The 26686-nt window shown below is 33.5% G+C and overlaps 1 protein-coding gene and 2 long non-coding RNA genes across 3 annotated transcripts; all 3 read right to left on the bottom strand.

Moving 5' to 3' along the window:
• Positions 1 to 813: 813 nt before the first annotated feature.
• LOC149788655 (uncharacterized) lies at positions 814 to 6938 on the bottom strand. The gene is made up of 2 exons (XM_089974742.1): positions 6678 to 6938; positions 814 to 4709 (listed from the first exon to the last, which is right to left on the bottom strand). Exon 2 carries the CDS (start codon positions 4522 to 4524, stop codon positions 2326 to 2328), a length of 2199 nt encoding a protein of 732 aa, XP_089830868.1. The 5' UTR covers positions 4525 to 4709; positions 6678 to 6938; the 3' UTR covers positions 814 to 2325.
• A 3262-nt stretch (positions 6939 to 10200) lies between these two features.
• On the bottom strand, positions 10201 to 18497 carry LOC149788654 (uncharacterized). Its single transcript, XR_016424416.1, has 3 exons — positions 17832 to 18497; positions 13322 to 13404; positions 10201 to 11624 (listed from the first exon to the last, which is right to left on the bottom strand). It is a non-coding gene; the product is annotated as an uncharacterized LOC149788654 (long non-coding RNA).
• Positions 18498 to 18691: 194 nt separating this feature from the next.
• On the bottom strand, positions 18692 to 22232 carry LOC149788653 (uncharacterized). The gene is made up of 3 exons (XR_016424415.1): positions 22186 to 22232; positions 21230 to 21367; positions 18692 to 20563 (listed from the first exon to the last, which is right to left on the bottom strand). It is a non-coding gene; the product is annotated as an uncharacterized LOC149788653 (long non-coding RNA).
• Between the last annotated feature and the right edge of the window lie 4454 nt (positions 22233 to 26686).

Here is a 26686-nt window from a genome sequence, read left to right as displayed (position 1 = left end):
CCAACAATTTTCACTTGTTTGATTTCTGCAAGTAAATACCATGTGGCAGATTTATATAGTTATTTATTTATATATTTATTAATTTTATTGTTTTTTTATCTTCAGGTTCTCAGTGCGAGTGTGTGAGTGTGAAGAGGATATACCACAGAGCACACAAGCCAGACACATTGACCAGTTTTAATCCTGCAATTAGATCAGCCAGTTTTGTTTCATATTGTTATTACTTGTACGATAAATCAGATAACAAGTATTATAAGGTTTTGGCTAAAGTTTCGTTAGTTGTTAATCTTTTATTTAATTTTGCTTTTAAACCGCAGTCACTGGTTCACGCCTAGTATTATGGAAAGCTTCGAAATACTTCATTGTCCCGTTTACTTTTTAAAATAAGAAAGGGATTGTAGTATCGTTGTTTTCCTTATGTGATATATGACAATGAACTAAAATGATTGTACAAGCATCAGTTTCAGAGAACGTGAACTAATCAAAAACATCGACCATCAGCAGTAATAAAGCTACACCGTTCTAGCAAGGACTTTAGAGCCTGCATGACTATTACATTAATAAAGACATATTTCGTGTGTAAACTGTATTGGGATAAATAATCATTATTTTATATAAAAAAGTAAGATTTTAAGAAATACAAGTGTATAACTATTAAGTATCTAAATTAAAAGACCGTGAAACTAATGAATAATACAAATTATATATATATATATATATATATATATATATATATATATATATATATAAAGAGAGACAGAGATAGAAAGAGAGAGAGGGAGAAATGAGATGTAAATATGTTAATGAAGTTGATTAACCTTTCAAACTTGTATTGTTAATAGTATTACTACAAGTATTATATTTATTATTATTTGTCCGCGTTGAATATACATCTTCATGTTTGCATGAGTAGCTAGTTATTCGTTTTGCATAACCGATATTCCATCACGCATATTGAGGTCTGGTACCAATAACGAGAAACATCACGCCCAAGGTAAGAGTTTTACATATACTGTCTTACATATACTGTCTTACATATACTGTCTTAAATATACTGTCTTAAATAGTCAACATAGGTATAACCGTCATAACGTACATACATCGATTAAGGAAATAATCATGAGTTGGGCGTGGTATAGTATGAATATTGTCAGCGATGGAATATAAATAAACTACAGTTTGGTGGGTCGTGTAGGGGATCTGAGCTTAATAAACAAGTGGATTAATTAATATCCGTTCGATTATTTTGTGCCGGGTAAATATTTATAAATTGTGGTAACCATTGCATTCTCAGATTTTGATAGGCTGTTAGACGATTCAACATCTGAAGCAGATAAATTTGAAATGATGGTAAACATCATTACAATAATTCAAAGCGTACGTTTTGATAAAAATAGATAAGGAAATAATTAAAATAATATGCAACATCGAACGAAAGAACACATAACACAAAATAAGATAATTAAAAACTTGATTCAAGTAAAAGGTTATGAAATTATAGTGAAAACAAATGACCAAAGTAAGGAAACATTTTTGTGGGTTTTAAATGATACCGAAGAAACAATGTACGGATCTATTTTATTTCTGAGAAATGGTTAAAGCCAACGTTCAGAAAGCCAACTGCATTTTTGCTTGTACGTTTCTTTAAATAGTTCCTGGCTTGCAAGATCTAAATGTGAATTTTGACACGTTTTTAGGTGAATTAAATAAATAAGTTACGTCTTTTTTTAATTAAAACCTCATTCTCAAAATTTGATAGGGCCACCCTAGACATTTTATTGGTTTTGACATCTCTTTAAAATAACAATGGAATCTGTAGCAATTAATAGTGCTTTTCCAGGCTGAGTTACCTTGGCATGATACTTTTTGATACCAGTCGAAGAGTTCTATTCCATTACAAACATATAAGATTTATAGTAAATTTGTAGGCTCAAGATCACTGCGCTAACCATTCTCCGAGGCATATAAATATATTCTGGTTTATAAAATCATCGAAACAATACAAAATTAACACTAAGCACATATTTATACCCTCTTGTCAACTTATGTAGGACAGCATGGTAAATTATATTAATTTAACTCACACTATTATCCGCCATTGCTTTCTTTAATGCATCTTTGAAACAATTCTTTAGATTATGTCAACCTTCATCATTTTCTTTCTTGACTGAAATGTGCATATACTTAGATGTTAGCTAATATTCAAGGTTTGCATCGCTGATATTTATCCTACTACAAATATTTGGGAGTAGTTATCTTTTTGTTATATTTTGTTATCAGAGTTATGTAAGGCTTTCCTTTATTATTTCTGCAAATGACCCAACCTCAAACATTTCTAAATACATTCAACACTTCTTCAAGAGTATTAAGAATTTCAAGCCTAGTTGAATCACGTGTACGGTTTTCAATAAAGTCTTGGAACCAGAAATTTAGAAATCCCTTCTCTTTTGAACAAAATGCATAATACAGCATTTGCATGGCCAGTAAAACAAGGGTAGACAACTTATCTTCTTTCCACTCCTTGTCATCCGGGTAAGCCGCCTTCATGGCAAAGAACAGCATCTTGATGATGTAGGTTTTAATAAGTGGTTTCGAATTACGGTAATTCAGAATCTTTTCAAAACTACTGTCATGTTCTGTGCTTTTGCTTAAGCGAACCGATGGCTGCTCTAGTATTTTCTTTGCTTCGACCGCGTTCACCACTCGTTGTCTTAAATAAATCATGTCTTCCTGATTACAGTATTGCTCATTAGGTGGGTACTTCACATCAAAGTCGGGTTGCCTTTGATATATAACTTCTATGTGAGAGTCTGAATCATTTGTTAGATGACCATCTTCTATATTTACTGGTTTCCTATTTAGGGTGATGGTGTTAGGTGCGACTTCCTTCCACGAAATAGTGCCAGTAGCCTTCTGTCCTTTGCACTCTAATACTGGTGACTTTAATGTTGAGGGCAAATCGTCACTGATTTTTACAGACAGTATTGATGACTTTGATAACGATTCCCTGGCTGACATTACTTCGTCGACAGCTTCCTCTGATGAGTCGAACCCTCTCTTCGAACCGCCACTTGGCACCTTTGGCAAGTTATCTGCATGCGCCGTTCTTACAAATGAAGTCAGCCATTTATCGTCCTTGTCGTCATTGCTGGCACCACTACCATTGCTATCTGGGTCCCATGTTAAACATTTATCTGTATTGTCTTCTTCATCAGAGTCAGAATTACCGACTTCCTCTACAGAACAGCAGGTTACAAAAGCACTTGGAGGTTCTTTTAACTTCAAGCCCATTGATCCCGACTTTAACTCTGTGTCTGGTGAATTTTGGAGGTATATTTCCTTTAGGACCTTCAGACTCCTGAAAAGCCTTTTTTCTGTGCTGCATGTATCATACATTCCAAAAACTGCTTTCTCCAAGGAAGAGAAAGACACCCTCCAGGTATCGCTATATAAGTAGTCCCATGCCTTTCTGTTATACTGAATATAGTCAAATTTAAATGGAACAAGCATAATGTCTTCCGTCTCGCTAATAGACTGAAGTAGGTTAATAAATATGTTGTCATCGATTCGATCTTTCATTATCTGCAAAACTGGGGGTCTGAAGTTTTCGTCAGGATAGGCAATACTCGGGGCAATATCTATATCAAGGTCAACCACCTCGGATGAACTTTTGCAGACGTAAGCGACACGTAAAGTAGCGCAAGGTCCATGTTCGAATAATTGCCATGTGTTTGACGGATCTCCCTTACATCTGACATTATCAGAGTGAATAAAGTTATCTGGGATATGGATCTGATTCAGCGCAGCGCTGACCAATTCACAGAAATAGCTCTGAAATGCATGGACATCAAGGACTTTGTCGTCTTTTCGAAGGCATTCGTCATTGTCAGGTGTAACGATAAATTCACGGAAGGTCTTCAGCGTATCTTTATCTTGAACCACAACATAAACAAAACCTTTCTTTCTCTTGCTTTCCCTTGCCTCTACAACATTTCGCTTAGAAAGAGATTCAATTCTAGCCACATAATCAAATTCGTCTGCTTGGCCTATTTTTACACCATCGTAAAAGCTACCACTTTTAATACACTTGGATTGGAAACGTGGATCTATTTCTCCGACCTTATTGAGTATCGTTGCAATCAGACCCTCTGTGGCAGAGACGACCTCCCTCGTTTTGACGTCATCAATAAATGTTCGGTACTTTTCATCAAGATTAATCAGAAACGTGTTCACTTTAGTCGTGTCGAGTGACCAAATAGTAGACGAATATTCGTAGAATTTGCGTAGGTTTTCTTCGTCATGCAATGATAATGTTTCATCTGACTGACACTCTGCTTCTAGATGACGCGAGGAATAATCCCTGCATTCAAAACCAATGTTATTTTTTCCATCGTTTGCTTCCATTGTACAGGCATTTTCATCACTAATACATTTTCTTCGCATCTTTCTTTCATGAAATGTATCAGACGATGTTCTTTTCCCTGATGGAAGAGCTATGTTCCTCAATATTTCAAATTTATCCATGATCCAGCCAACAATTATAACTTATTTAAAAACTATTTTGAATGATCCGTCTCATCTACTATTATTGCGATGTCAAGCCGTATTCTGTTATTATGATAAATAACTATACATTAGGTCATCTACTGCTTCATGATGTCTGACGGGAAGTCTCCAATACATACTAGACTGGATGAGGTACTTGCAACCTGCGTATACATAATACAGATACGTACGTAAGTATTGTTATGATTACCTTATCTTCCTTCCATCATAAATGGTACATATATCAATCTTTCTCTCTCTCTTTATATATTAATAAATATGAGAACTTACTTTATCCAAATGTTTATATATATATATATATATATATATATATATATATATATATATATATATATATATATATATATAGATACATATATATATATATATAGATACATATATATATATATATATATATATATATATATATATATATATATATATATATATATATATATATATATATAACACATAATGGTCTTAATATTATCCACTATTATTGTTATATTTATAGTTTGGACTGAGCCCTGAAATACCTATTTGTACGAATTTGCAATACACATCGGTAATACATGTTATGTCCTCACTCCTGTAAATATATTATGAACATAAAGATGTATTTATAACTGTGTGCATATGCAAATCTGAAAGCACTGATTAATATGTCATCTCATCTCGCACTGCTTTGCCTCCAAAGCAAAGCATCATGGGCAAAAATCTACCAATCACAGGAGGAATACAATATAACGATTTATTGGTACTACTGCCGTAATAGTACAACCATTACGACTACTACTACTGCTACCATAATTACTACTACTAATAATAATTATACTTGAGGGAGATCTTGGGTTTGATCCCCGGCCGAGTCATACCAAAGAATTTTAAAAAAATGGTACTAGCTGCTGCCTCGCTTGATGCTCAGCATTAAGAGGTTATTGTTTGGATTGGTCGGCATGGTGTCAGGATAATGAGACTGGGTAGGACATCATGCTACATGTCTGCGGCATGATGACCCATTGATAGACATCACTATAAACTGCCACATCGCAGACATCGTATGGATATGACTAAAACATTGTTAAAACTTCGTTTAAAATCAAAATCACACACCGACACGCACTAATTATAGTATTACTTCTAATACTAATTTTCTTATAAATTGTTTGGTATATGATGTATTGAACTTTCCTTGTATACTGTATATTTCTTTTTTAGAATCATTTATTTTTGAAAGAAAAAACGCACGAGTACAGATATTGTCGAAATATAGTGCAAAAGAGAATAAAAGGTTTAACGTGTGATCTATCTTGCTTCAAGTAACAAAATCACATCTCCACCTCTGTAATAGCTTCGACTGATCAATCTACTCCATCCATGCACATTTAACTATTCTGGTTTGTTTAGGTACAATATGATACATAATACTAATAAATTACATTGATAATACTTAATCGTTTACATATATTGTGCACATTTGTTATATGCGTGTATTGGAAGAACATGTATTAGCTGAAACGCGTTTAAATACATTTCGTGCATTTTACAGAACAACATTATTTCAAGTGCAAGATGTATCTAATGAAGTTGTATTTATAATTTCCTACTAAATTTGTCACTCAAGCTATTTGATGCCTTTCCTTCTATGTCCATTTCATAGCCAATGGACTTCACTATATATAGAAGAGCGGCGGGGTATATGATTTATGAAACGAGACAACCCATGTAGTTCAGCAGATAAGAATTGCACAGTTTGTTCCCTTATAAAAGTATGATCGCTTGTTCTCATACATTGGGGTGGGGGTGGGGGTGGGGATGGGGATGGGTGTGCAGATAGGAAACGTTTCCTTAGAAAGTTGAGAGATCAATCAGTATAATCATTGGCTGATAAATGAAGCAAAATGTATATAGACGATAAGGACACAGTCTAATGTATTTTGACGATAAGGACGCATTGCCTAACTTGTTTTACTTTCTGTATGTTGCACATTACCTGTACTCACCACAACATACACCTAACAAGTGGGTGTGTCAGTTTAGGTTGTAAGCTTCGCTCATGTACACGAAACTAACTAAACACATATATATGTACATATCTGAAGTCGAATAAATATAGTATGAAATGATCTTACCTTTGTTTCTTTAAAATGTATAGATAATACAAACTCACGGTCTGGTGCAAAACAATATACTGGATGCATGTACACTTGTCGCAGTTGGAGTTCCGATTCAGTGTTATCAATAGTTAAATGGGACAATAACTAATGTAGCCAGTGTCAGTGGATCGGATGTTTCTTCGCCCTATAAAGGAATGAATTATCTACCCTGATTGAGATAAATTTAACACCTAACAAATGTTAAAGATTATTTAACTTTTAGATAAATGTATGTTCCTTTTCGGTAAGAGCTGTTGTACACACACACAAACACACACACACACACACACACAAACACACACACAATCACACACTGTGTTTGCACTGATGGGATCGATTCAGCAAATATTGTCAAGAAAAGCTGACAAACTATCAGCTACAAAATAGGTCATTCGATAAATCCTTTATCTCGAGAGTTATAGCTAGGTTTTGACAAATTATGTTTACAGTCCATGCGTTATCTATACCGATGAAAGAAACTGAAACAGAAAAATAATATTATTCAGCTATTACCTTAACTATACTAAGCTCTTTGATCCGTCAAACTGAGTGCGAATTCGGAGCTAATGTAGCTCAGTAAGTAGAATATCGTTCGCATATTTCAAAGGTTAAGGGTTTGATTCCCACGTACGTCATTTCATGTCGGATGCCTCCATCCAATCTTTTCGTCGGCGTGCTAGAGCCAGTAATGTGGTAAAATTGTTGTCAAAATAAACAGAAAATCAAACATAATACGTGTTCGCTACTCTTTCATACTTCCCAAGGACTGAGCCTTAACCACAGTATCTTGTCATCATACACTGACATTTTAACAGTTTGTGTTGAGTATTTTCATATTATCTGTATGCGACAGTAGTTTTGTTGTGGGAAGGAAATCCAGAAATTGTGTTATGATGAACCTGCTAGGAAATATTGAGGTCTCTTTTGTTAAAGTAGTATAGGTTACTGCATTTGTATGGTTAAATATTAACGTTTTTTTTTTCTCGGATGGATACTGCACGACCTTTGGGAGTGGCTTTTATATGGCAATTATTGAACTCGTCATTGAATCGATTGACTTGTTCATGCTTCCCTTAATGTTGGAATGCGTTTATTTTGTCAGTGCACTAACACTGAGCCAGACAGAAAAATTCAAGATATTGGGAATTATGGAAAGTCTCCAACGATTGTTAACATTAACCAGGCGTTGTCGTTTCAAATGTTCTACAGTTAATCCCATACATCTTTAATGACATTAAACCCTCATCACTTGTCAATAATTTGTTTTATATGTTTTGTATGTTGGTGCATCTTTTTGGTATAGCTGTGTCATCTACAAAATCATCAACCTGATCTCTCTTGACCCAGTTATTGTTATTGTATTTGTAAAATGTTAGAGCATGCTATGTTTCTACGAGAGTGTGTGTGTCTGTTACATATCCTTTCTTTCACATCATACTCTCCTATTGAAATTAGGCATTAAAGTATGTATCATAAAGAAGCAAAATCGTTACGTTTATTAAAATCAACAAGTATTGATTTCTCTGTTACAGGGTGAAAATTTAAGAGACTCGTTATTTTGAGGGAAACACTAAATAATCCTAAATATCATATCACAGGTCTAAAATTGTAGCATGCTCAGAAAATATTCTAACAGTGTGAATATCTTGGTGGGCCAATACTCTTGAATATCCTGATGAACCATAATGATATAATCCACAATGTCTTTGACTGAAATCACAAAAAAACGAGTATTAGCCCAACACGTCAATGAGCACTATGTACATTAAAATAATAACTGTTTACCAATATATCTAATTTTTTAACATGACATAAGTTACTTAAAACTGGTCACTTCCATGACACATTACACGAAAATTTGAACTGTGACATCAGAAAAGATATCTTTTACCACTTATAAGCATTACAGACTTCAAATAGATTTTGTACACGCGCGTAAAGATTTGAGAAGAGATAATTCTGTGCATACACATTTTGGTTTTGTCTCATACTTGCTTGTCGTAAAGTAATGATGGATCAAACAAATGTGAAACAGGAAGAGCCGTATAAGTGTGAAATTATGATGTCATTCTGATCAGTAGTTGGTTAAAGGAACACTCATGTGCGGTACTTGCGTTTTTAAAAACGATCTCATTCCAGGCTTAAGCAGGATTTTCATTATCTCGGTAGTGAAATTTGACTTGCTTCTAGACAATTAACAAACATATTATCGTTCCTGGTATCTGTGTTACAATGAAAAAAATATATTTTAGATTGATATATAATCTTGAAGCCATCTTCACTGAATAATTCTTTAGGCAGATAAACTGACAATTAGAATGTTACGGAGTAAACGGGGTCTCATTTTGCCGACTGGTTAATATAGCTTGGGTCATTATTTAGGCCAGACGTTGTACCACATGGACCCATTATGTTAGATCTGGTTCACATTAGTTTAATACTAACATTTTAAGCATCGTATTAAATAATGAGTTGTTTCTCGACGCTGTTGTGCTGTTGCTTGTACATCATCCCACAAAAAAATCATCCTTCTTCTTCTTCTTCTTATTATTATTATTATTATTATTATTATTAGTAGTAGTAGTAGTAGTAGTAGCAGCAGTAGTAGTAGTAGCAGTAGTATCATTAGTAGCGGTAACCTTTGTAGTAATAGTAGCATTAGTAGTAATTAGTAGAAAATTATTTATTATGTCCGAAATTGTGTTAAGGTTATGTTGAACTAATGTAAATGTATTGCTAATAATATAAATATTTCCGTAACTGTCCATTTTATGGGACTCGTAATGCATCACAATCGTGGTAGCAACAATTACGTAGGAACTTTATTAGTCGATATGTATTGATTTAATGCTAAATAAAGCTAATACAATTTTCTTGGCACTGGCCATCGTTATACTGTAATAATTACAGAGGCAAGATGCGATGATATACAAATAACGCTACACGTTTTCAGTGCAGAGAAGGTTTAGGTCTAGTCTGCAGTTAGTGTTTTCTTTCCTTATCATATGTTTCTCGAACTGATATAGTAATGTCAAAAGAAGAACATATATATATATATATATATATATATATATATATATATATATATATATATATATATATATATATATATATATAAGCCACATATTTAAATAGTTTTTGAGCTAAAGTTTTAATGGAATAGGAGACCACTTTGTACTTTATATTAAGTGTCTCTTTTCCATTTTACGATATCCGACCTAATAAAATGTTGACCTAACCACCACCACCCTCTTAAAAAGACCCTTGCAATACGACACATTATTTCGAAAAAGTTTATAATTTGCTTTTCTCTCCGATATGATATTTCAAAATGCAGAATGTCAAAAATGTTGACTACTTCACATTTAATTGAACCTGTTCATACATATCTTGGAATTTTCATAGTGAGATTAATTTCAGGATATGTTGTTCCACGAGGCAGAAGTTGACTGTACATAGAAACGGATGTAAAACACCCATATGAGATCAATGACAAGACTGAGAGAATATTACGGAAGTTAAAGTTATTCAGTGGTTGAACATTTTATATGCACCTTGTGCTATGTCATTTCTTAATTGGATACATCGGTCATATTCCTTATAACTATGGTCATGTACGATTGATTGAGCTATCAAACGTGCGTGACAAGTAATTCCAGCGGGAAGGAGAAAAAGAATGAGAAACTGAAACAAACAGCAAAGTGAAGGGAAAGTAATTAATGTACATGTTGAAATCACAACATTGATCGACACTACTAAAATCTATAATTGATTTATACTGAAAGCCTTTATGATACAGAGGTATCATATTGTACAAGACTTCCAAAACAAAGTTAAATGCGTCGTAATGTGTTAGCGGTTATGCATCGTATGTTTTGATTGTCTGTTAGTTTTTGTGGAAATGTTTCCTTGGTCCCTTTTGGTTCATATGTGTTAATACCGCACATACACGAACACACACACACACACTCACACAAATACACATACTAGATGTATACTACTACACGTCCTGTGCTTAATTTATTGTTAGTTCCATAATCAAATCAATAAATCAAACCATGACTTCCACCATACTACACTGCAAACAAGCAAAGATAACAGCATTAAAGTTACCACAATTTAATCAAGCTTAACAACATTGGATTACCCAAGAAACATTGAGAAGACAAGGAACCCGTTCATATTCTAATGACGCTGTATAACCGAACGACCTATCGTACACTGCAATGATTATTTTAAAGTATAGCTTAATTATTTCAATTGAATCATGTTTGTTAATATCCTTGGTGACGAAATTAAATTGAAGGTATGCGCAGGAATTAACTTTGAGGCATATCATGATCCTAATTTTGAATCTTAGAGCATTCAAGCCAAGTAAAGATAACATTCCTAGGTGCTGGAGCTTTTACCACTAGTATCATTGGCAATAACTGAGATCCAAACCTCAATTACTTAATTGTTATACACGATAACTTCAAGCTGTCGAATACAGTTACAACATCACAAATATCAAACAAATATTGCACGATCATCCACGTATTAATGATCTTAAGCTTTGTTGCTTTATAACTTTTATGAATGCATTTAAAATATGTTATGTTAAACGCAATATTATCAATGTGTACTTATAACAGGAAGAGGCACAGTCGTCCTCAATTAATGTACGATCTTAAAATATGAGGATTATCCGACAATTATTACTGATTATTAGTTCATTCTGTCAAGAATATCTGCAAATTATTTAGTTTTCGTTGTATTCGTCTATATTTTCTTCACTATATTCCGTAGTATTTCGTCTTTCTCGTCGTTCCATTTTCCCATAAGTTTAATTTATCCGATATCTCTCTCTAAATCTGCCTTCAGCTTAGCGATTTCGTCTTTAAGCTGCTTGATCTTTTCGAGCAGAGCATCATTTTCGTACTTCTGAAAAAACAAAATGGTTCAATCTCAATCATCTTTTCCATAAGAAGTAAGGAAGAAAGAGAAAATGCATCTCATACGCAACACTATTTTGTTTTCAAAGATTATTTTTGCGATATAATTAATTAATAAATAGGTGAGCAGGGTTGATTAGAAAGTTTGTATTACCATGTTTGGCACATAGTCATCTATGTTTAAGTGATTGTGTGTCGACGACATGTTTTTGCCACAAAAGAAAATAAATAATCCTTGAATGCCACAACCCACAATTAGCTTGTGGGCTTGTTATGCATATTCGATTTATGGCATATTTGATTTAATTTAATTGTGTGCAATTGTTTAAAAAAATATTTTAATTTCAATATATTTCAAAGTAATTTAATTTTGCTTACTAGGAATCTGACATTTTCCAATAATTAGTTGGACTTAACTGTCATTTGTAAACAACGAACTTTGTATCGTATGCTAACCGAGTTCCAAACCTTTATTCGGAAATCAGTGAGTCGAATAAACATTTACCATTTTTATCGTATTTTCAGAGTAAAATGATTGGTTTTTATCAAGGTCAAACAGAGACTATGTGTTTTTAGACGTAAATATTTCTACGCTGTTCTCGAAAATTCTGGAAAGTCGGCCCTCCTCTAGGAATCTGTTCTGCATCTCAAGTTACTGTATAACCTTGTTTATAGATAAACTAGGCAGTCGGGCTTCTAAACACTGGGACGAAAAACTGTTCCTTTTTGTGTGACAGTTTGGGGTTATATTTTAATTTTATTTAAATTATTTGTATGCTGAAAGATTAATAATTTTTCCTGGAAATATTTGAGTGCTCAAACAGAATTCTTGAAAAAAATACAGTTCTTTAAATTTTATTCGGAATTCAAACAACGGAATATTATTTTATGTGGTTCACAAAGGACGTAACCATCAACACTATATGGACTACAGTATACGTCATCGCCTTCCATTAAGGACCTTTCGTCGGGAATCGAACTTGAATTTATTTGAACATTTTATTACTGGGACTTCTACACTTAAATTCGTGGATTATTCTTGAATTTATTTTTTTTTATTTGATTCTTAACACTGTAAGTTCTTAATTTTTCATTTTTACGTTGTTTTTTCTGGGAAATAAATTATTTGTTTAATTTTTCAAAGCTTGTTGTTTTGTCTTATTCTTTTGTTACTGTTTATTTGAGTCTAAACAATTAACAGGGTATTCATTGCAATAAGATGGCAAAATAGGAAAACTGTGTTACTTAATATACCTTTCATCTCTACATAGTTCCTTGATAGTTTGATATTTTTATTTTCATAGTACATATTTGGAACAAACAGGCAGCGAAATAACAAAGAAAAAAAAAAAAAAAAAAAAAAAAAAACAAATGTAAAGTCAAAACACAGTACGTGTCACGATACAAATATGTGAGACAGTTACAAATTGATGCATGCGTTTGTTATTACATATTATCCGTCTGCATATATCATGTGATAAAACATATGTAGATATATGTGTAGATCTGATTTTAATCAGACTGCACTTCAGCAAACTTTCGTGAAGCAGGTATATGTACTCTACATTTTGTTTTCCATATATTGGCGCTTTGGGGAAAAATGAAATCTTAGCAAGAATAACAAATATACATCTGGCAGCAAACAATGTCTTCAAATAATTTATACATGATATGATCACATCATACCGCCCAAGCGTCCAGAAATTTTCTTTCCTTTTTTCTTCTCATTGGCATGGCTGCATTTATGCTGATAATGGATGTTTGATGATCTAAAATAAAAATAAAAACATGAAAGGCAAACATACGTGTGATACAAACTATAGATGTTAGGTGTTAACCTTAATACGATTATGCATCAGTGTATCGTTATTACGATCTATCCGTACGCATGATCTGAATGGTTAGTGGTGCTCTGCGACACATCAGCACATTACATTTTACTCATATCCGGTGGTATCTTAGTGAAATTCACGTACATTGATTCAATATCATTCCAGCTTATGAATGAAACATACGTCTCCTTCGTTATCAGTCCATTTTATCCGCTTGACATCTAAATAGGACCTAAATAAGGTACTTGAATTGGATTTAACTGTATATGTTAAGCAATCTTTGGGTATTATAACAGGTACGTTCCAAGTAATGACACATACATCGTAACCAGCAACTGTGGGACGATTTATACGTACCCTATTTATTACATCCATAATAGTTGGAATTGGTAATGAGGCAGTAGGGGCTTCAGGAATGCGTAACGAGACTAACCTTAGCCTTAGCAGCATTGAAAAAATATCACACGTACAATCGGAATAAAACCAGTTTAATTGGCTCGACAATAGTCAACGTTACTTAGAAAACGATTTAAATCCTATACCATTGTAACCACTCTGAAACAAGCTTGTTTGGTATCTGTTTTCACCTGGAGAGTTAAGTAGTAGACGTCTTGATCATGTTTACTATCTCTTAGCGGAGTGATACTCGAAGACAACCAAGATATTACAAATTGTGATCGTGAACAGGTTAACGAAAACCTCTCAGCCGGGCATTTGAGAAAGACGTTTCATAGTACACATCACTGCCACTAGGATTTGAATTAATGCGCTAACCAGTATATATCGTAGATTGATTTACAACACAATATGGCCAAACACTTAACTGACGATTGCATAGCCGATTATACATCGCTTGTAAGCAGACTTTGGAAACAGTACCTTGGTGCCCCAGTAAGTACCCATGCGATGTTTTTGTGATCGTATTATACGAGCTAACTTAGGTTTCGGAAACATTCTCCGTAACAGTTCGTGTATGAGATCGTTCTGGGTAATTATTAGAAGGACACCTTTGGCCCTTTTAATGTTAACAGAACCGCCATCAACAATGGAGTACATTTTAGGGGGCAATCCCACATTTATTAATTCGTTTGCTCCAGCATTCGGCAAATATCCAACATCAAATACAGAACCAACATGAATATTCAGGGAATTGTACTGTTTGATCAATATACGAGTACAGCTATATACTGAAACATTTCGACCTTCGAAATCCGCTTAGATGATATTATGAACGTAGTTCAGTGCACTTAAGTAAATTTGCGAATGCTTTTACTAGGTTCTGGCATTTTTGTTTACCTTTTTTTTATATAGTAATACATTGTGGCTGGCGAGCGGTAGCTGGGTCATGAATACTTGCATGCAGCGTCTGCAAGGAAAGTTCTTAAGAACACCAAATCTATCGGGATGTCACAAGTTGTAATAACAGCCGGTCATGGATTCAATGTAATAAAAGGTTTTAATAATTCAAGTGTGTAAGCCTTTTAAATACAATTTGGTAAGTATATTTTCTGCTGTTGTGCAATCTGCTTTAGCTCAGTAACGTTAAGTATACTTGTATAATGGGAAAGGTGCACCTGATAAATAAATACGTCATTGTCTCGATTTGATTTTTATATTACACCAGGATCAGAAACTGCTATCGCTTCAATCCCAGTTAACATATTTTTTATTTATGTTTCATTTAGCTTTAAATTTGTCTGTCCAACCACAGGCTAATATGATGTCGGTTTCATTTTGCGGGCATGATAGGATTCCCGAACAGATCTGCAGGGACAGCAACGTTGACAATTGTACTTGACTCTGACACCATCTTAAAGACATGGCTTTGAAGCTGAACCATTACGAAACATCAGCAAGTGTATTTTACAGTATTTGTAATGATATTTTCTGCCTTAGTTTGTATTTGACAAGGCAGACAGCTTATAAACTATTACGTCACAATGCCATATATATTTATATATGTACGAAAGCATTTGTTTAATTGGTGGAAATACTGCTGCAATTCAAATTTGTCCATGTCTTCAATGATTCGTCGCCGATTTTCTATACCCGTCTATTTACCAGATACAGATGGTTTCAAGGATTGGAAGGATAGAGTAGTTCAAAGAATCCATTACTCCACTTTATGGTAACTCAAAATTTTGAATTAATCTTTCACAGATAAATTAACTGTTTATATTGGCAACATCAAAATCATTGCTAAAGTCAAATAAAGCAATATCCAGTGCGCTGTCAGTCCAAATGACCTCGAATAACCAATCACGATAAAGTACAGCAGTACAGCGAGATGGGCCACACTGTGCATATGAATCAGTAATGAAACAATTTCTCGGATCCCTGGTAAATTTACTTAATAAATGTCGCTTCGTTGCTTTTACTAATATGATCTGAAAATTGTGTTTGATGCTCACAATGATGTATCCTTATGATTTATTTCGTACATCCGCCAAAGATGTGTGAGTTCGAATGTCTTTCCTATATTAATGCCCATAAACATTTACCTAATTTATTTGCTCTTGTATATGCTCATATCTTTAGCTACAACAAGTTGCATGGAAATTGTCACTTTGTTACGCTGTATGTGATATATCCATGTTCGCGATTCTACTTTTAGATACGTTTTTCTGCTTGATTCTTCAAACGATCGCGCTATTTTAGGTCTTCTCATTTCTAAGGTCAGGCCCACGTTAATCAATTTATCAATGTGATTTATTATGTCACTGACAATACATATACCATCTTTTGAGCCTATTCGATAAATCGATATGCTGTATTCAATACATAAAGTGGTCTAAGTTTATTCATTAGATTTTTGTTAGAAAATTTGTTTGGTAAAAAAAAATCATTGTTAGAGACCTCCATATACCCTTCATGATATTTTGAGATCAGTCTGGTGTTTGCTATGGATATATTAACCACTGCAGGAATTGTTCATTTTAAAAAATGATATGTTCTATTTTTCTTTGTCAGTATACATTGCATGTTGTTGTGGAGAAACTCAATATGTAGCCTGTAAGTAATATATCCGCAGCTGCCATGTAGTTTGTGTGGGTTAGCATTATCGATCGGAACAGTGTCCAAAAACCAGGAGAGCAGTGGTAAATTGCTGGTTAGCCCTTTTGATGCTCTTTGGACACTGATATACGTCTTAGACCCTATCCAAATGACTGTTCACATGTGTGGTTTATCAATACTAAGACTATAGGTTCCACATGGCATATTGATCGGATAAAATGTCATGGGAATATAGGTTGTGACTTGTATTAGATATTAAAAGGTCCAAAACAGACAAGCATGAGCCTTGCAAATACTGGTGTGTACCTATTCGTTGTAGATTCACTGGTAAAGTATGCAGATTATGGTTATTACATCTGTGTTAATTCATATTTACAGATGATAATACACAGCACCGGTTGCATTTAAGTCGTTCTAAACACCTTCTTTTCATATGATAATAAATACAATGGTTCATGATTTATGCAGGCGCTACTAAAAGCTTACTACGGAGCCGATACATGTATGTACATGCGTGTGTTTGTATGTTTATGTGTAGATTAATCCTGGTTCTTTTCCACTAATGTGACACACCCATTTGTCATGCGATCCTAGGTTTCGTAAACGATGTATACGGATCTCCGTTCTGGACACTTGGTTGACAATAATTAATATAAATATCAGTACTAACTTCATCGTTTTGTCTTGGTATTAAAAGAGTCGATCAAGCTGATAGTGTTTATCTGCAGGCTTCTCTCAACGCTTATGTATATTCTCTAGGTATTGATTGATATGAAATACGTCTTCATAATTATTTTTAATATGTGTGATTAGGCGGCATATAGAAAAGGATAAAACAAATGTCTGCCAAATATATTTTCAACACTTAGAAATTTTTTTTTGTTATTTAGCTCAGTTCATTAATGCCTATTACTTAGCATTTTGAGACAAATTTATTTTAGAATAAGTGCAGAATAGAAAGTTCTTTTATAGATGCGTTTTGTTCCGTATAATTATCAAATGAAATCAACCATTGTCTTCAATACAAGAATGTCCCTCTATTAATTCGATACATATATGATAATGGACCGAACGTTTTTAGTTTCTTTGAATATGTACATAGATACAATAACCAAACATTTTAAAAACAATTTTAATTTGATAAATAAAGAAAATTGTGTCCTGAAATATTACACTTCTGAGTAGGTATTAATTCATATATAACTATGAGACAGTAGAGAAAATCAAAGGCTGTGGGTTCCAATAATAAGTTCTACTTAATGTGAATGCAGAAGCTAGAACATTTGGGGTTAATACATGATTTCAAACATATTATGATGTAGGGAAATTATATAGGAACGAAAGTTTACCAAATGCCTTGGCACTGATGTTTTCCAGTATCGACGTCCCATCATTTAGTTCCAGCCATTTCGACAATTCCGGTATGCATTCAGGGTGGTTAATGATCCATATCACCAATTTTCCGGTACTCTTATATCTTCGAAACGGAGCAATATTGTTACTATATTGCGGGAATACCTGAATTAAGTTGTTAATAAGGATCTTGCGCGCATGTTCATTTTCTTGAAAAAAACTGTTCCAGATCAGAATAGACAGATGTAGAAGATTTTGTCGAATCCATGTATCAACATGAATCTTGTATTTTACACAACAACGTATATGAGCATTCAGATAGTCTGTATAGATAACTATGGATATTAGCCATATATTTCGTTTCTGCAAACAATTGTAAGTGATATATATTTTACTTACTTATCAAGCTACATATAATAAATAAAACATTCGAAACGCTACATATCCACCGCTATAGGTATATTACTTCCTGGTATGTAGCACTATATTTCAAATACAATGTAACGAGTGTGATCAATTTTGCAATTCCAATACATTCGTTAGAATATCAGTAAACTTTCATTTGTTTCATTTTTTATCACTTTTACCGAGATTAATACAATGTGTTAATAATCAGCATCGCTTACATTTCATTAACAAATATCTTATATTTTGCTTACATAGATTTAATTAGGATGATATTCATATGGTTGACCTATTTTGAAAGTCAGATTCAAATCATATAAACTCAAATTTTGTCTTGCAGGTCTTCCAACAAGACCCATACTAGCTCGAATCATATACTACTACTACTACTACTATTACTATTAATAATAATAATGATAATAATAATAATAATAATAATAATAATAATAATAATGAGGAATTTGTATAGCGCCTAATCTTAAGAAGCTCTAAGTGATTTACAACATTAGACAACATATGCAAGCTAAAAAAAACATGTAATTAGATGATTACAAAAACAAACACCATGCAATTACAAAACATTAAACATGCTGAGAATATATAAAGTATGAAACATTATTAGGTTTTTACGTTTGTTCTTGCAGTCGAAATAAGTGAGTTTTGAGAGCCATCTTGAATGTGATCACTGTGACTTTGTGTCTAAGTTCAGTGGGCAATTCATTCAGGTTGCTGGGTCCTGGTATGCAAAAGAACGCCCTCCATATCACTTTGTTTTCATAGTGGGAATAATGAGTATACGATTGTCAGAAGAGGAGCGTAAGTATCTCGCTGTTATGTAAATACGGGTAAGGTCGCATAGGTATGTTGGACTAGAGTCCGACAGTGAAACGTAACACAGATAAAACATGTTGTGTAGGGTACAGAGCAGCGGTGTTTTTAATTTTTTTAAGTTTCTGGAGCAGATATTGATATAAACCAGACAGAACTGAATTAAAATAGTCTAGTCTTGAAAGTACTAATAAACAAACAAGTGTTTTAGTGGTATCAGCTAAAAGATATTTGCGAACTGAGCTGATGCGTTACATCTCAAGGTGTGCAGCCTTGCATATGTTTATGGCATGTTGGTGCACTGTGAGAGTACTGTCCAGAGTAACACCTAGGTTTCGTACTGATAGTGTGAATTTAATGATGATGCTGCTGATATTTATTGTCTGAGGTAAAGGATGTGAATGAAAAAGTGTTTGTTTTGTGATCATAATGGCCTCAGTTTTATCATCATTCATCTGCAGCTTGTTACATGTCATCCATTATTTCAGATCAGAAATGCATCGCTCTACACCTTGGACGGTAGCATCAACTTCAGTTGGGTGATTAGATATGTATATGTGGGTGTCATCAGCGTACAATTGGTGAGACACTTGATGATGATATATGACACTTGAGAATGACTGAGTGCACATAAGAGAAAAGGTCCAAGAACAGACCCCTGTGGAATACCATAACATAGATCAACTGGGATGAATTGTACTCCATTTGCAGTTACAATTTGTCTCATGTTGACCAAGTATGACTTGAACCACATTAATGCTGCATCATGAATGCCAAGTACATGCTGGCGTCGGTGAAGTAATATATCATGGACTATTGTGTCAAATGCTGTAGACAAATCAAAGAGGATGAGGGCTGTAATCCTTCCGCTATTCAACACATATATAATGTCATTAATTTCTTTTAGAAGAGTAGTTTCAGTACTGTGGCAAGGTCGATATGCAGATTGTACACGGCTAAAACGACTGTTTGAATTTAGATGAGATACAAGCTGGGATAGAACAACCTTTTCTAAGACTTTTCTTATATGAATGCAATATTATAAACTAGGTGGTAGTTCTTTAAATCGTTATGGTTTAGCGTTGGTTTCTTCAGCATAGGCTTTACTATGGCAGTTTTGAAAAATGATGGGAATTTCCCGGATGAGAGAGAGGTATTAATAGCATTAGTTAGTGAAGGCAATATTTGATCAATGCACTCAAGCAACAGTGATGATGGAATTGGATCAAGTTCACACTCTTCATCACGATTGTACGTACGAAATCCAAAGAGACAAGTTCAAATGCTGCTAATGATTGCCGCTCAAATTATGTATCCCATCTCTATGGTGATGACGGGTCAGTTGAAATTGTGGTGTCAAGCTTATATCTAATGGTTTGTACTTTGTCAGCGAATAACTTTGCAAACATATCCGGAAGGTCGACTGGAGAGACGGTAGTTGGAAGTGGTTTAGATTTGTTCCTTGGCATTAGCTTGTTCGTAGTCTATATCAGGGCTACAATGAATTAAATAATATTATTTATATATCCTTCTAGTCAGCAGTCAGTTCAAAATAGATGTTTATGATCGATATCGATATGTCGCCAATATCATGCTATTATAGTACTCATACAATTGTTGTAAAAGTTTCGATTTGAAAACAGCATAACTTTGGAAATGTTGGAAACAAAACATAAATAGAAGAACAATGCAAACTATTTTGGTAATAACTGACTTTAGATGGAGGTGATAAACGAGGAATGAGTGCAGTTTTTTAATGGAACATGTAGCTTTTGATAATAACAAGATAAACGTATCGGATATGTTATATGTACTCAACATGTTTGCAGGATAAGTCAAGATATTGCAAAGGCATGTATATTCAATACGAAATGAATTGATATTCAAAATAAAACACTACCTATAAAGGTCTAACAAAACACGTGATATCAGCCGAATTTATTTTAGGTACAGACTTTGATTGCTTGCAAATATTTGTACATCCTATGCAACTTCAAGTGCTTCGTTGACATAGCAGAACTCAAATATACCCCACGCTAACAAGCCAATGTCTCCTAAATACTAAATTACATAGGCATCTTATATTAAAATGTCTAATTATATACGATCAGATCGTTCCTCTTTCAGAGTACTGTTTACTTAAAATTAATATACGACAAACCTTTATACATCTTATATCTCAACGTTTAGGATAAAACATGTTATGGATTTATAACTCGTTCGGTGTAGCTAGCTACGTCGCCATCAGCCGATTTATCTCGTGCCACTCTCTTAATCACTCTGGTATGCGCTTGTGTAACTAAAAAGATTGAAGGAGAATTGTATTAAGTAATGTATGGTGCATTGGCACTCACTTGCTAGATAATAAAGATTTATGATTCTGCTATATGCGCATACATACAAGTTTTATATTCAGGAGTGTAAGAAATATGCATGAACTCATAATTAAAACAAACTGATATCACAATAGCAGACAGACAGGCAATCGAACACACATAAAAATAAGTAAAAGTTATTGATAATGTATTATATCAATGCCCTTATGTTCTCAATAGGAAATACTTCAGTATGATTTATAGCACTCAAGCTAGTACGATATATAACACCATGGTGGAAAGTAGATAACCCCGCCAGTCCAGTTGAAATCAAGCTTTTAGTAAATATAGCCGTTGGATATGGGATTTCGTGTTTGAATTATTAATCAGCTTAAAATTCGTCTTTACACAGACTTGCAAACGATTCAGTAAATATAGTGAGATCACATGATTTGATAGTCAATCATGCCGCAAACCAGTTGTATCGTATTTGTGGTAACATCTTCGAAGCTATGCGGACTATGTGGGCAGCTATATTTGGAATAAAGTCATTTTCAAGTTGTAATGAACAATAAAGCCGTGCCTTAAGTTCCAACTGGTATGTGCTCGCGTCCTTACATTTAGCTTCTGTTGCTACTGGTAGAGCTGTTCCCACTTACCGAAATATTGACATTTTGGTTCTAATTCCAGACTTAAAATCCCTTAGCATTTCATATGTGGATCTGCCAATATACACCTTCACATTACATATGACTCTATAATCTAGTCGCTTTTATTGGATCTTTGTAAAGATAGAACTTACCTTGTAACCTGCTAAACCTGCCTTTTCAAATTGAGCACTCCACGTTTTGGCCACAAATGTTTCCCACTATAGCCTTTATCAAAATTGAAAGCCCCAAAGTGGAGACAATCCTTTAGCAAAATTACAGTGCAATTATAAATTCATGGGCAAAAAGAACATAATAATATATTATCAGATTATTATTCAAAAAGAGAAGACAACAAACAATTGTTATTGTTATATAATATTGTTGTTTTTCCCAAACATCCATTTTATTTGCGTCAAATGCAAACTTTCAATGATGGTGATTGTTTGATGCTGATTCAGCGATGCAAAGTAACCAAAGTTGCTATGTTTCACATAATTATGATTATATTAAATTATAAATCCTTGCCAGTATTTTCCCTAGTGAATGAATAAAAGGACAATATTTTCACTATATGAACATTTTGCTGAAAATCTTGTCTGAACAATCTGTAGAACTTTAATTATTGATGTCGATTAAGAGTTTGGAGGTACAAATAAACGGTTTAAATTATGTTCATGTACAGTGTCATGGTATTCTAAGAAATAAGTGCAATTATTTTTTTTAATGAGCGACAAGCCTATTGGTCAAATAAATTCATAGTATAACTATAACAACAACATGCGGATACTGTGCATAGTAGGCATCACATTATATATAAATCGAAGAGATACAAATGTAGCAATTACTCGGCTCTGCTTGCATTAATGGGAGTGGTTCACCGCTATTGATCAGTCTCGGAGATAAAATGCAGTGGTGATACCGTCATATTGCCTTGGTACGAATTTCTAAAACAGTGCTATATATGCTTCCCAATAAGATCACTATTAGTTTAGCTGCTTTCGCAAGGAAGATTTAGACACCTTAATATATATTCCATCAAGTATAACTGATATTTGTGAATGGAATACGATTAGTCAACTGAAAGAAAGTAATATTAATCAGGCGTAATTTGTTCGTCAAAGGACAAGGAAAATTAAACGTGAACATGGAAAATATATTAATTATTGGAAAAATCTTCAGAACAGCAGGTCTTCATGACAAAGTAAATAAGTGCGATGGCGAACTAAAACAACGACGTATTAACGATGACTGAGAGTGGAGTATTATGTGGTAGTATCAATATACCACACTTAATGGAAATCAGGACGAATACCTGACTGGACAGATAGAACGAACATTCTAGTTGAACAGGAGTTCTGAAATGCTACTGAAACATATGATCATGGCATCAATAATAAACATCCTACATATATATACATATATATGCACACACACACACACACACACATATATATATATATATATATATATATATATATATATATATATATATATATATATATATATATATGTATGTATATGTATATATATATATATATATATATGCACACACATACACACACACAGAGATACAGATATATATATATATATATATATATATATATATATATATATATATATATATGTCAGCTAGAGGAAGAGCATACCAATAAGTACAATACTAATTAAAGAAGCAATCGCTTATTGTAATATTCCTGATAAGTGTCAAAATGTTATTTCAATACTGTAAAACTTCTATAATCTCGTCAAAAGGTAAATTATTTTTTGACCCACTAACTATACACATGACATATGCATACATTGGTGTCCTAGACGATATATCAAATTCACAATATTTATACAAACAAAATGGATGGGACGAATGATACATGTGTTCGAAATATTATGCTAAAACGACTATTTACAGTCAGATCATTTAGGGGATATACATTATATATGATCGACATAATAAACTTTAGTACATACGAACCGGTTCATGAAGTTGAACAAAAACGATAGTAGAAAGTAAGTTTAGAAGAACGTGTTTCATTTATGAAACACTAAAACAAATTGCTCATTAATGTTATAATACAATCGAGTAGAAAGTTCAAATAGGCATACAGTCCTGTTCTGAAATTAAATGAAAATATCATCATGAAATATAGGTTACATCAATTTTATATTATCATTTTTAATATCATTTCAGCTAATTAATATGTGTAACCATTGAAAATACTGAATATACTTTCATGCTTTGTCTTCCAATTTCTGAAGTTCTATCTTAATGATGAGTCGTCTAATGTATACAGTGGTTAGGACTGCACACAAGCATAATAAGAGAACAAGCAAGAATATACTTTAGTCATTTAAATTCTGCAAACTGATATCTTATTTCTGAAAGGTAAACCAAAACCCTCAAAGTAAAGGTTAATTTTGTTTTATTGTCCATATGACCTACAATTAATACGGATATGATGGTTACTATGTATTAAACACATTATACCATGCATATCCCTCTTACAATCTGCATTATGCATATTACGAAATGATCAATGACGTTCGTTTCATTTTACTGAATGATAAACCAGACATTCAGCAATCTTTTCGTTCTGTAATTCTAGGTTACTGCAGTTGTATGAGAAAATATGAATGAATTTTTCGCATGGAAGTAACGAACGACCTTGGGAGTGATCTATATCCATCCGACACAAAGAATTCATATTTTCCCATACGAATGCAGTAACCTTTTAATTATATGCTAATTTATGTATTGTACCTAATGCTTAATTATTTTAACAAAATACACTACAGAAAACAAAGTAACTGAATGTATGCCTTATCCAAATACACAAGCGCATATTCATCGTTACAGAACAGAACAAATATTGCTGCGCACAACCCACCAAAAAATTTGAATTTAGTGGCGTGCTCAACATAACTTTCGAAAGAGAACGGCGTGTCTAGTTAAAATTAAAATTTGGAGTCATATTGTGAATGAATGCATATTGCAACAACTTTTCCATTTGATCTGTAATGAATAGATTTTTGATATTTTTTCGATTCTACGAACTTTCGTGATTATGGACTGGATGTCTACGTGTCAATACCATATGAAACAATGGGATTGAAGAAGCAAGGGAGGAGCTTTTTGACATCTGCAATTATGTTTCTGTTTCTGTCACTGAATGTTTGTAATCATAATGTGGGAAACTATGATGTCTTTCAAATGCAATTATCAAAACGACGCTATATAATTTAATGGTAATCTCATTTTGAGTGAAGTAAGGAGGATGTAAATGAACTTATTATCGAAATTGCTGTAAAATTTAGAAATGTGTAATCATGATTAAGGACCTATGACATGGCTCATGTAATTCGGATTTACAGAACTAAGAAAGTACATTCTGAGGAAATTCAGGATGTAACAATTTAAGTATATTTTTTCCATTCTTATCACCAGCTATGGAAGACAGTATATGACTTGTCACCTGTATGTTATTTGGTAGGACAGTTTCATGCGCCAGTTGTATCCTGTAGCTAGCCTAAATCCGAAACATTTTATCAACAAAGTTAACTCGGAAAGCAGCTGGCATGTAGCAATCCTCAAAACATCTGTTTTAGTTCATCTAGGAACAAATTTAATCAACTACACCGCAAAGCGCCCCTTTCGCGAGTGTACATTATTATTTGACAAATCAAATGTGCTGTCGTCTGCATCCATTGTTTGTTTACAATACAAAGTAGTTCCTTTATGCTCGTGAATGACATACGCGTATTTGCAGGCTAATTCAGTATCGGGTGATATTGAACGATTCTGACAATGTAAAATTAACGGAGAAAAAATGAGCATGTATTAATCTTTGCTGTTAATTACATTTCGAGCAGGAATGGAGTCAGACACAACTTCTTTTTCTTCTCACACTTAATCTATACCTATGCATGGTTTTCTTTGCTGCACTAGATATGAAACAAGTCAACGGCACAGCCAAATACATAAAGATGCTACTGGGTATATTGTTTCATTGTGCTGAGCTTTGTTATCTACTTTGCTCTACAACCTAATCCAATTATCCACCCATATTATCCACGAGAAAGTAACCTACTTCTTTCTTAATATTTAAAATGCTATTTAAATTATAATAACATAAAAAAATGCATAAAAATCCCATAGCAATAAATAACATGTTCTCATGACAATGGTTTAAAGAACGTCTTCGATATGATTAAAACTGTGTTAGTTCAGCAAAATGTTCCCTATACACTTGTATCCGTACTGAAAGAGACGAACCTTTACAAATGATCCAGAACTCTGCAACATAAAACCCGTTTACTTCTTGCATGGTACAGGTATAGGCAACCCACTGTCAGTACATGTTGAATAGTGTGTTGTTATTAAAAGCCCAATAATAAACGAACCATTTCGTGTGTTTTAATCCGAATTATTCCAATATATTGTGGCATGAATGTATGAATTACGAATGCTACATAAGATCTTGGACATTGCAAGCCTACAATTTGTCCTGAAGTGATATGGATATAAGCACATGTAGGGCAAATAACAAGTAGCAACTTTCTTCCCCAGGATTCCTTGGATAATATAATATTGTCTTTGTTCAAAATATAAGTGTACAGGTGATAAATGCAAACATCCATACCATAATGGTGTGTCAAAGC

Source organism: Sinohyriopsis cumingii, chromosome 11 (assembly GCF_028554795.1).
Source record: "Sinohyriopsis cumingii isolate HCF-2022 chromosome 11, ASM2855479v2, whole genome shotgun sequence".
Taxonomy (NCBI): domain Eukaryota; kingdom Metazoa; phylum Mollusca; class Bivalvia; order Unionida; family Unionidae; genus Sinohyriopsis; species Sinohyriopsis cumingii.
This window is presented reverse-complemented; position numbering and strand designations above follow the sequence as displayed.

What these genes read in the sequence shown, in the direction of transcription:
- LOC149788655 (XM_089974742.1), bottom strand. Translation starts at nt 4,524, where the DNA reads ATGGATAAATTTGAAATATTGAGGAACATAGCTCTTCCATCAGGGAAA.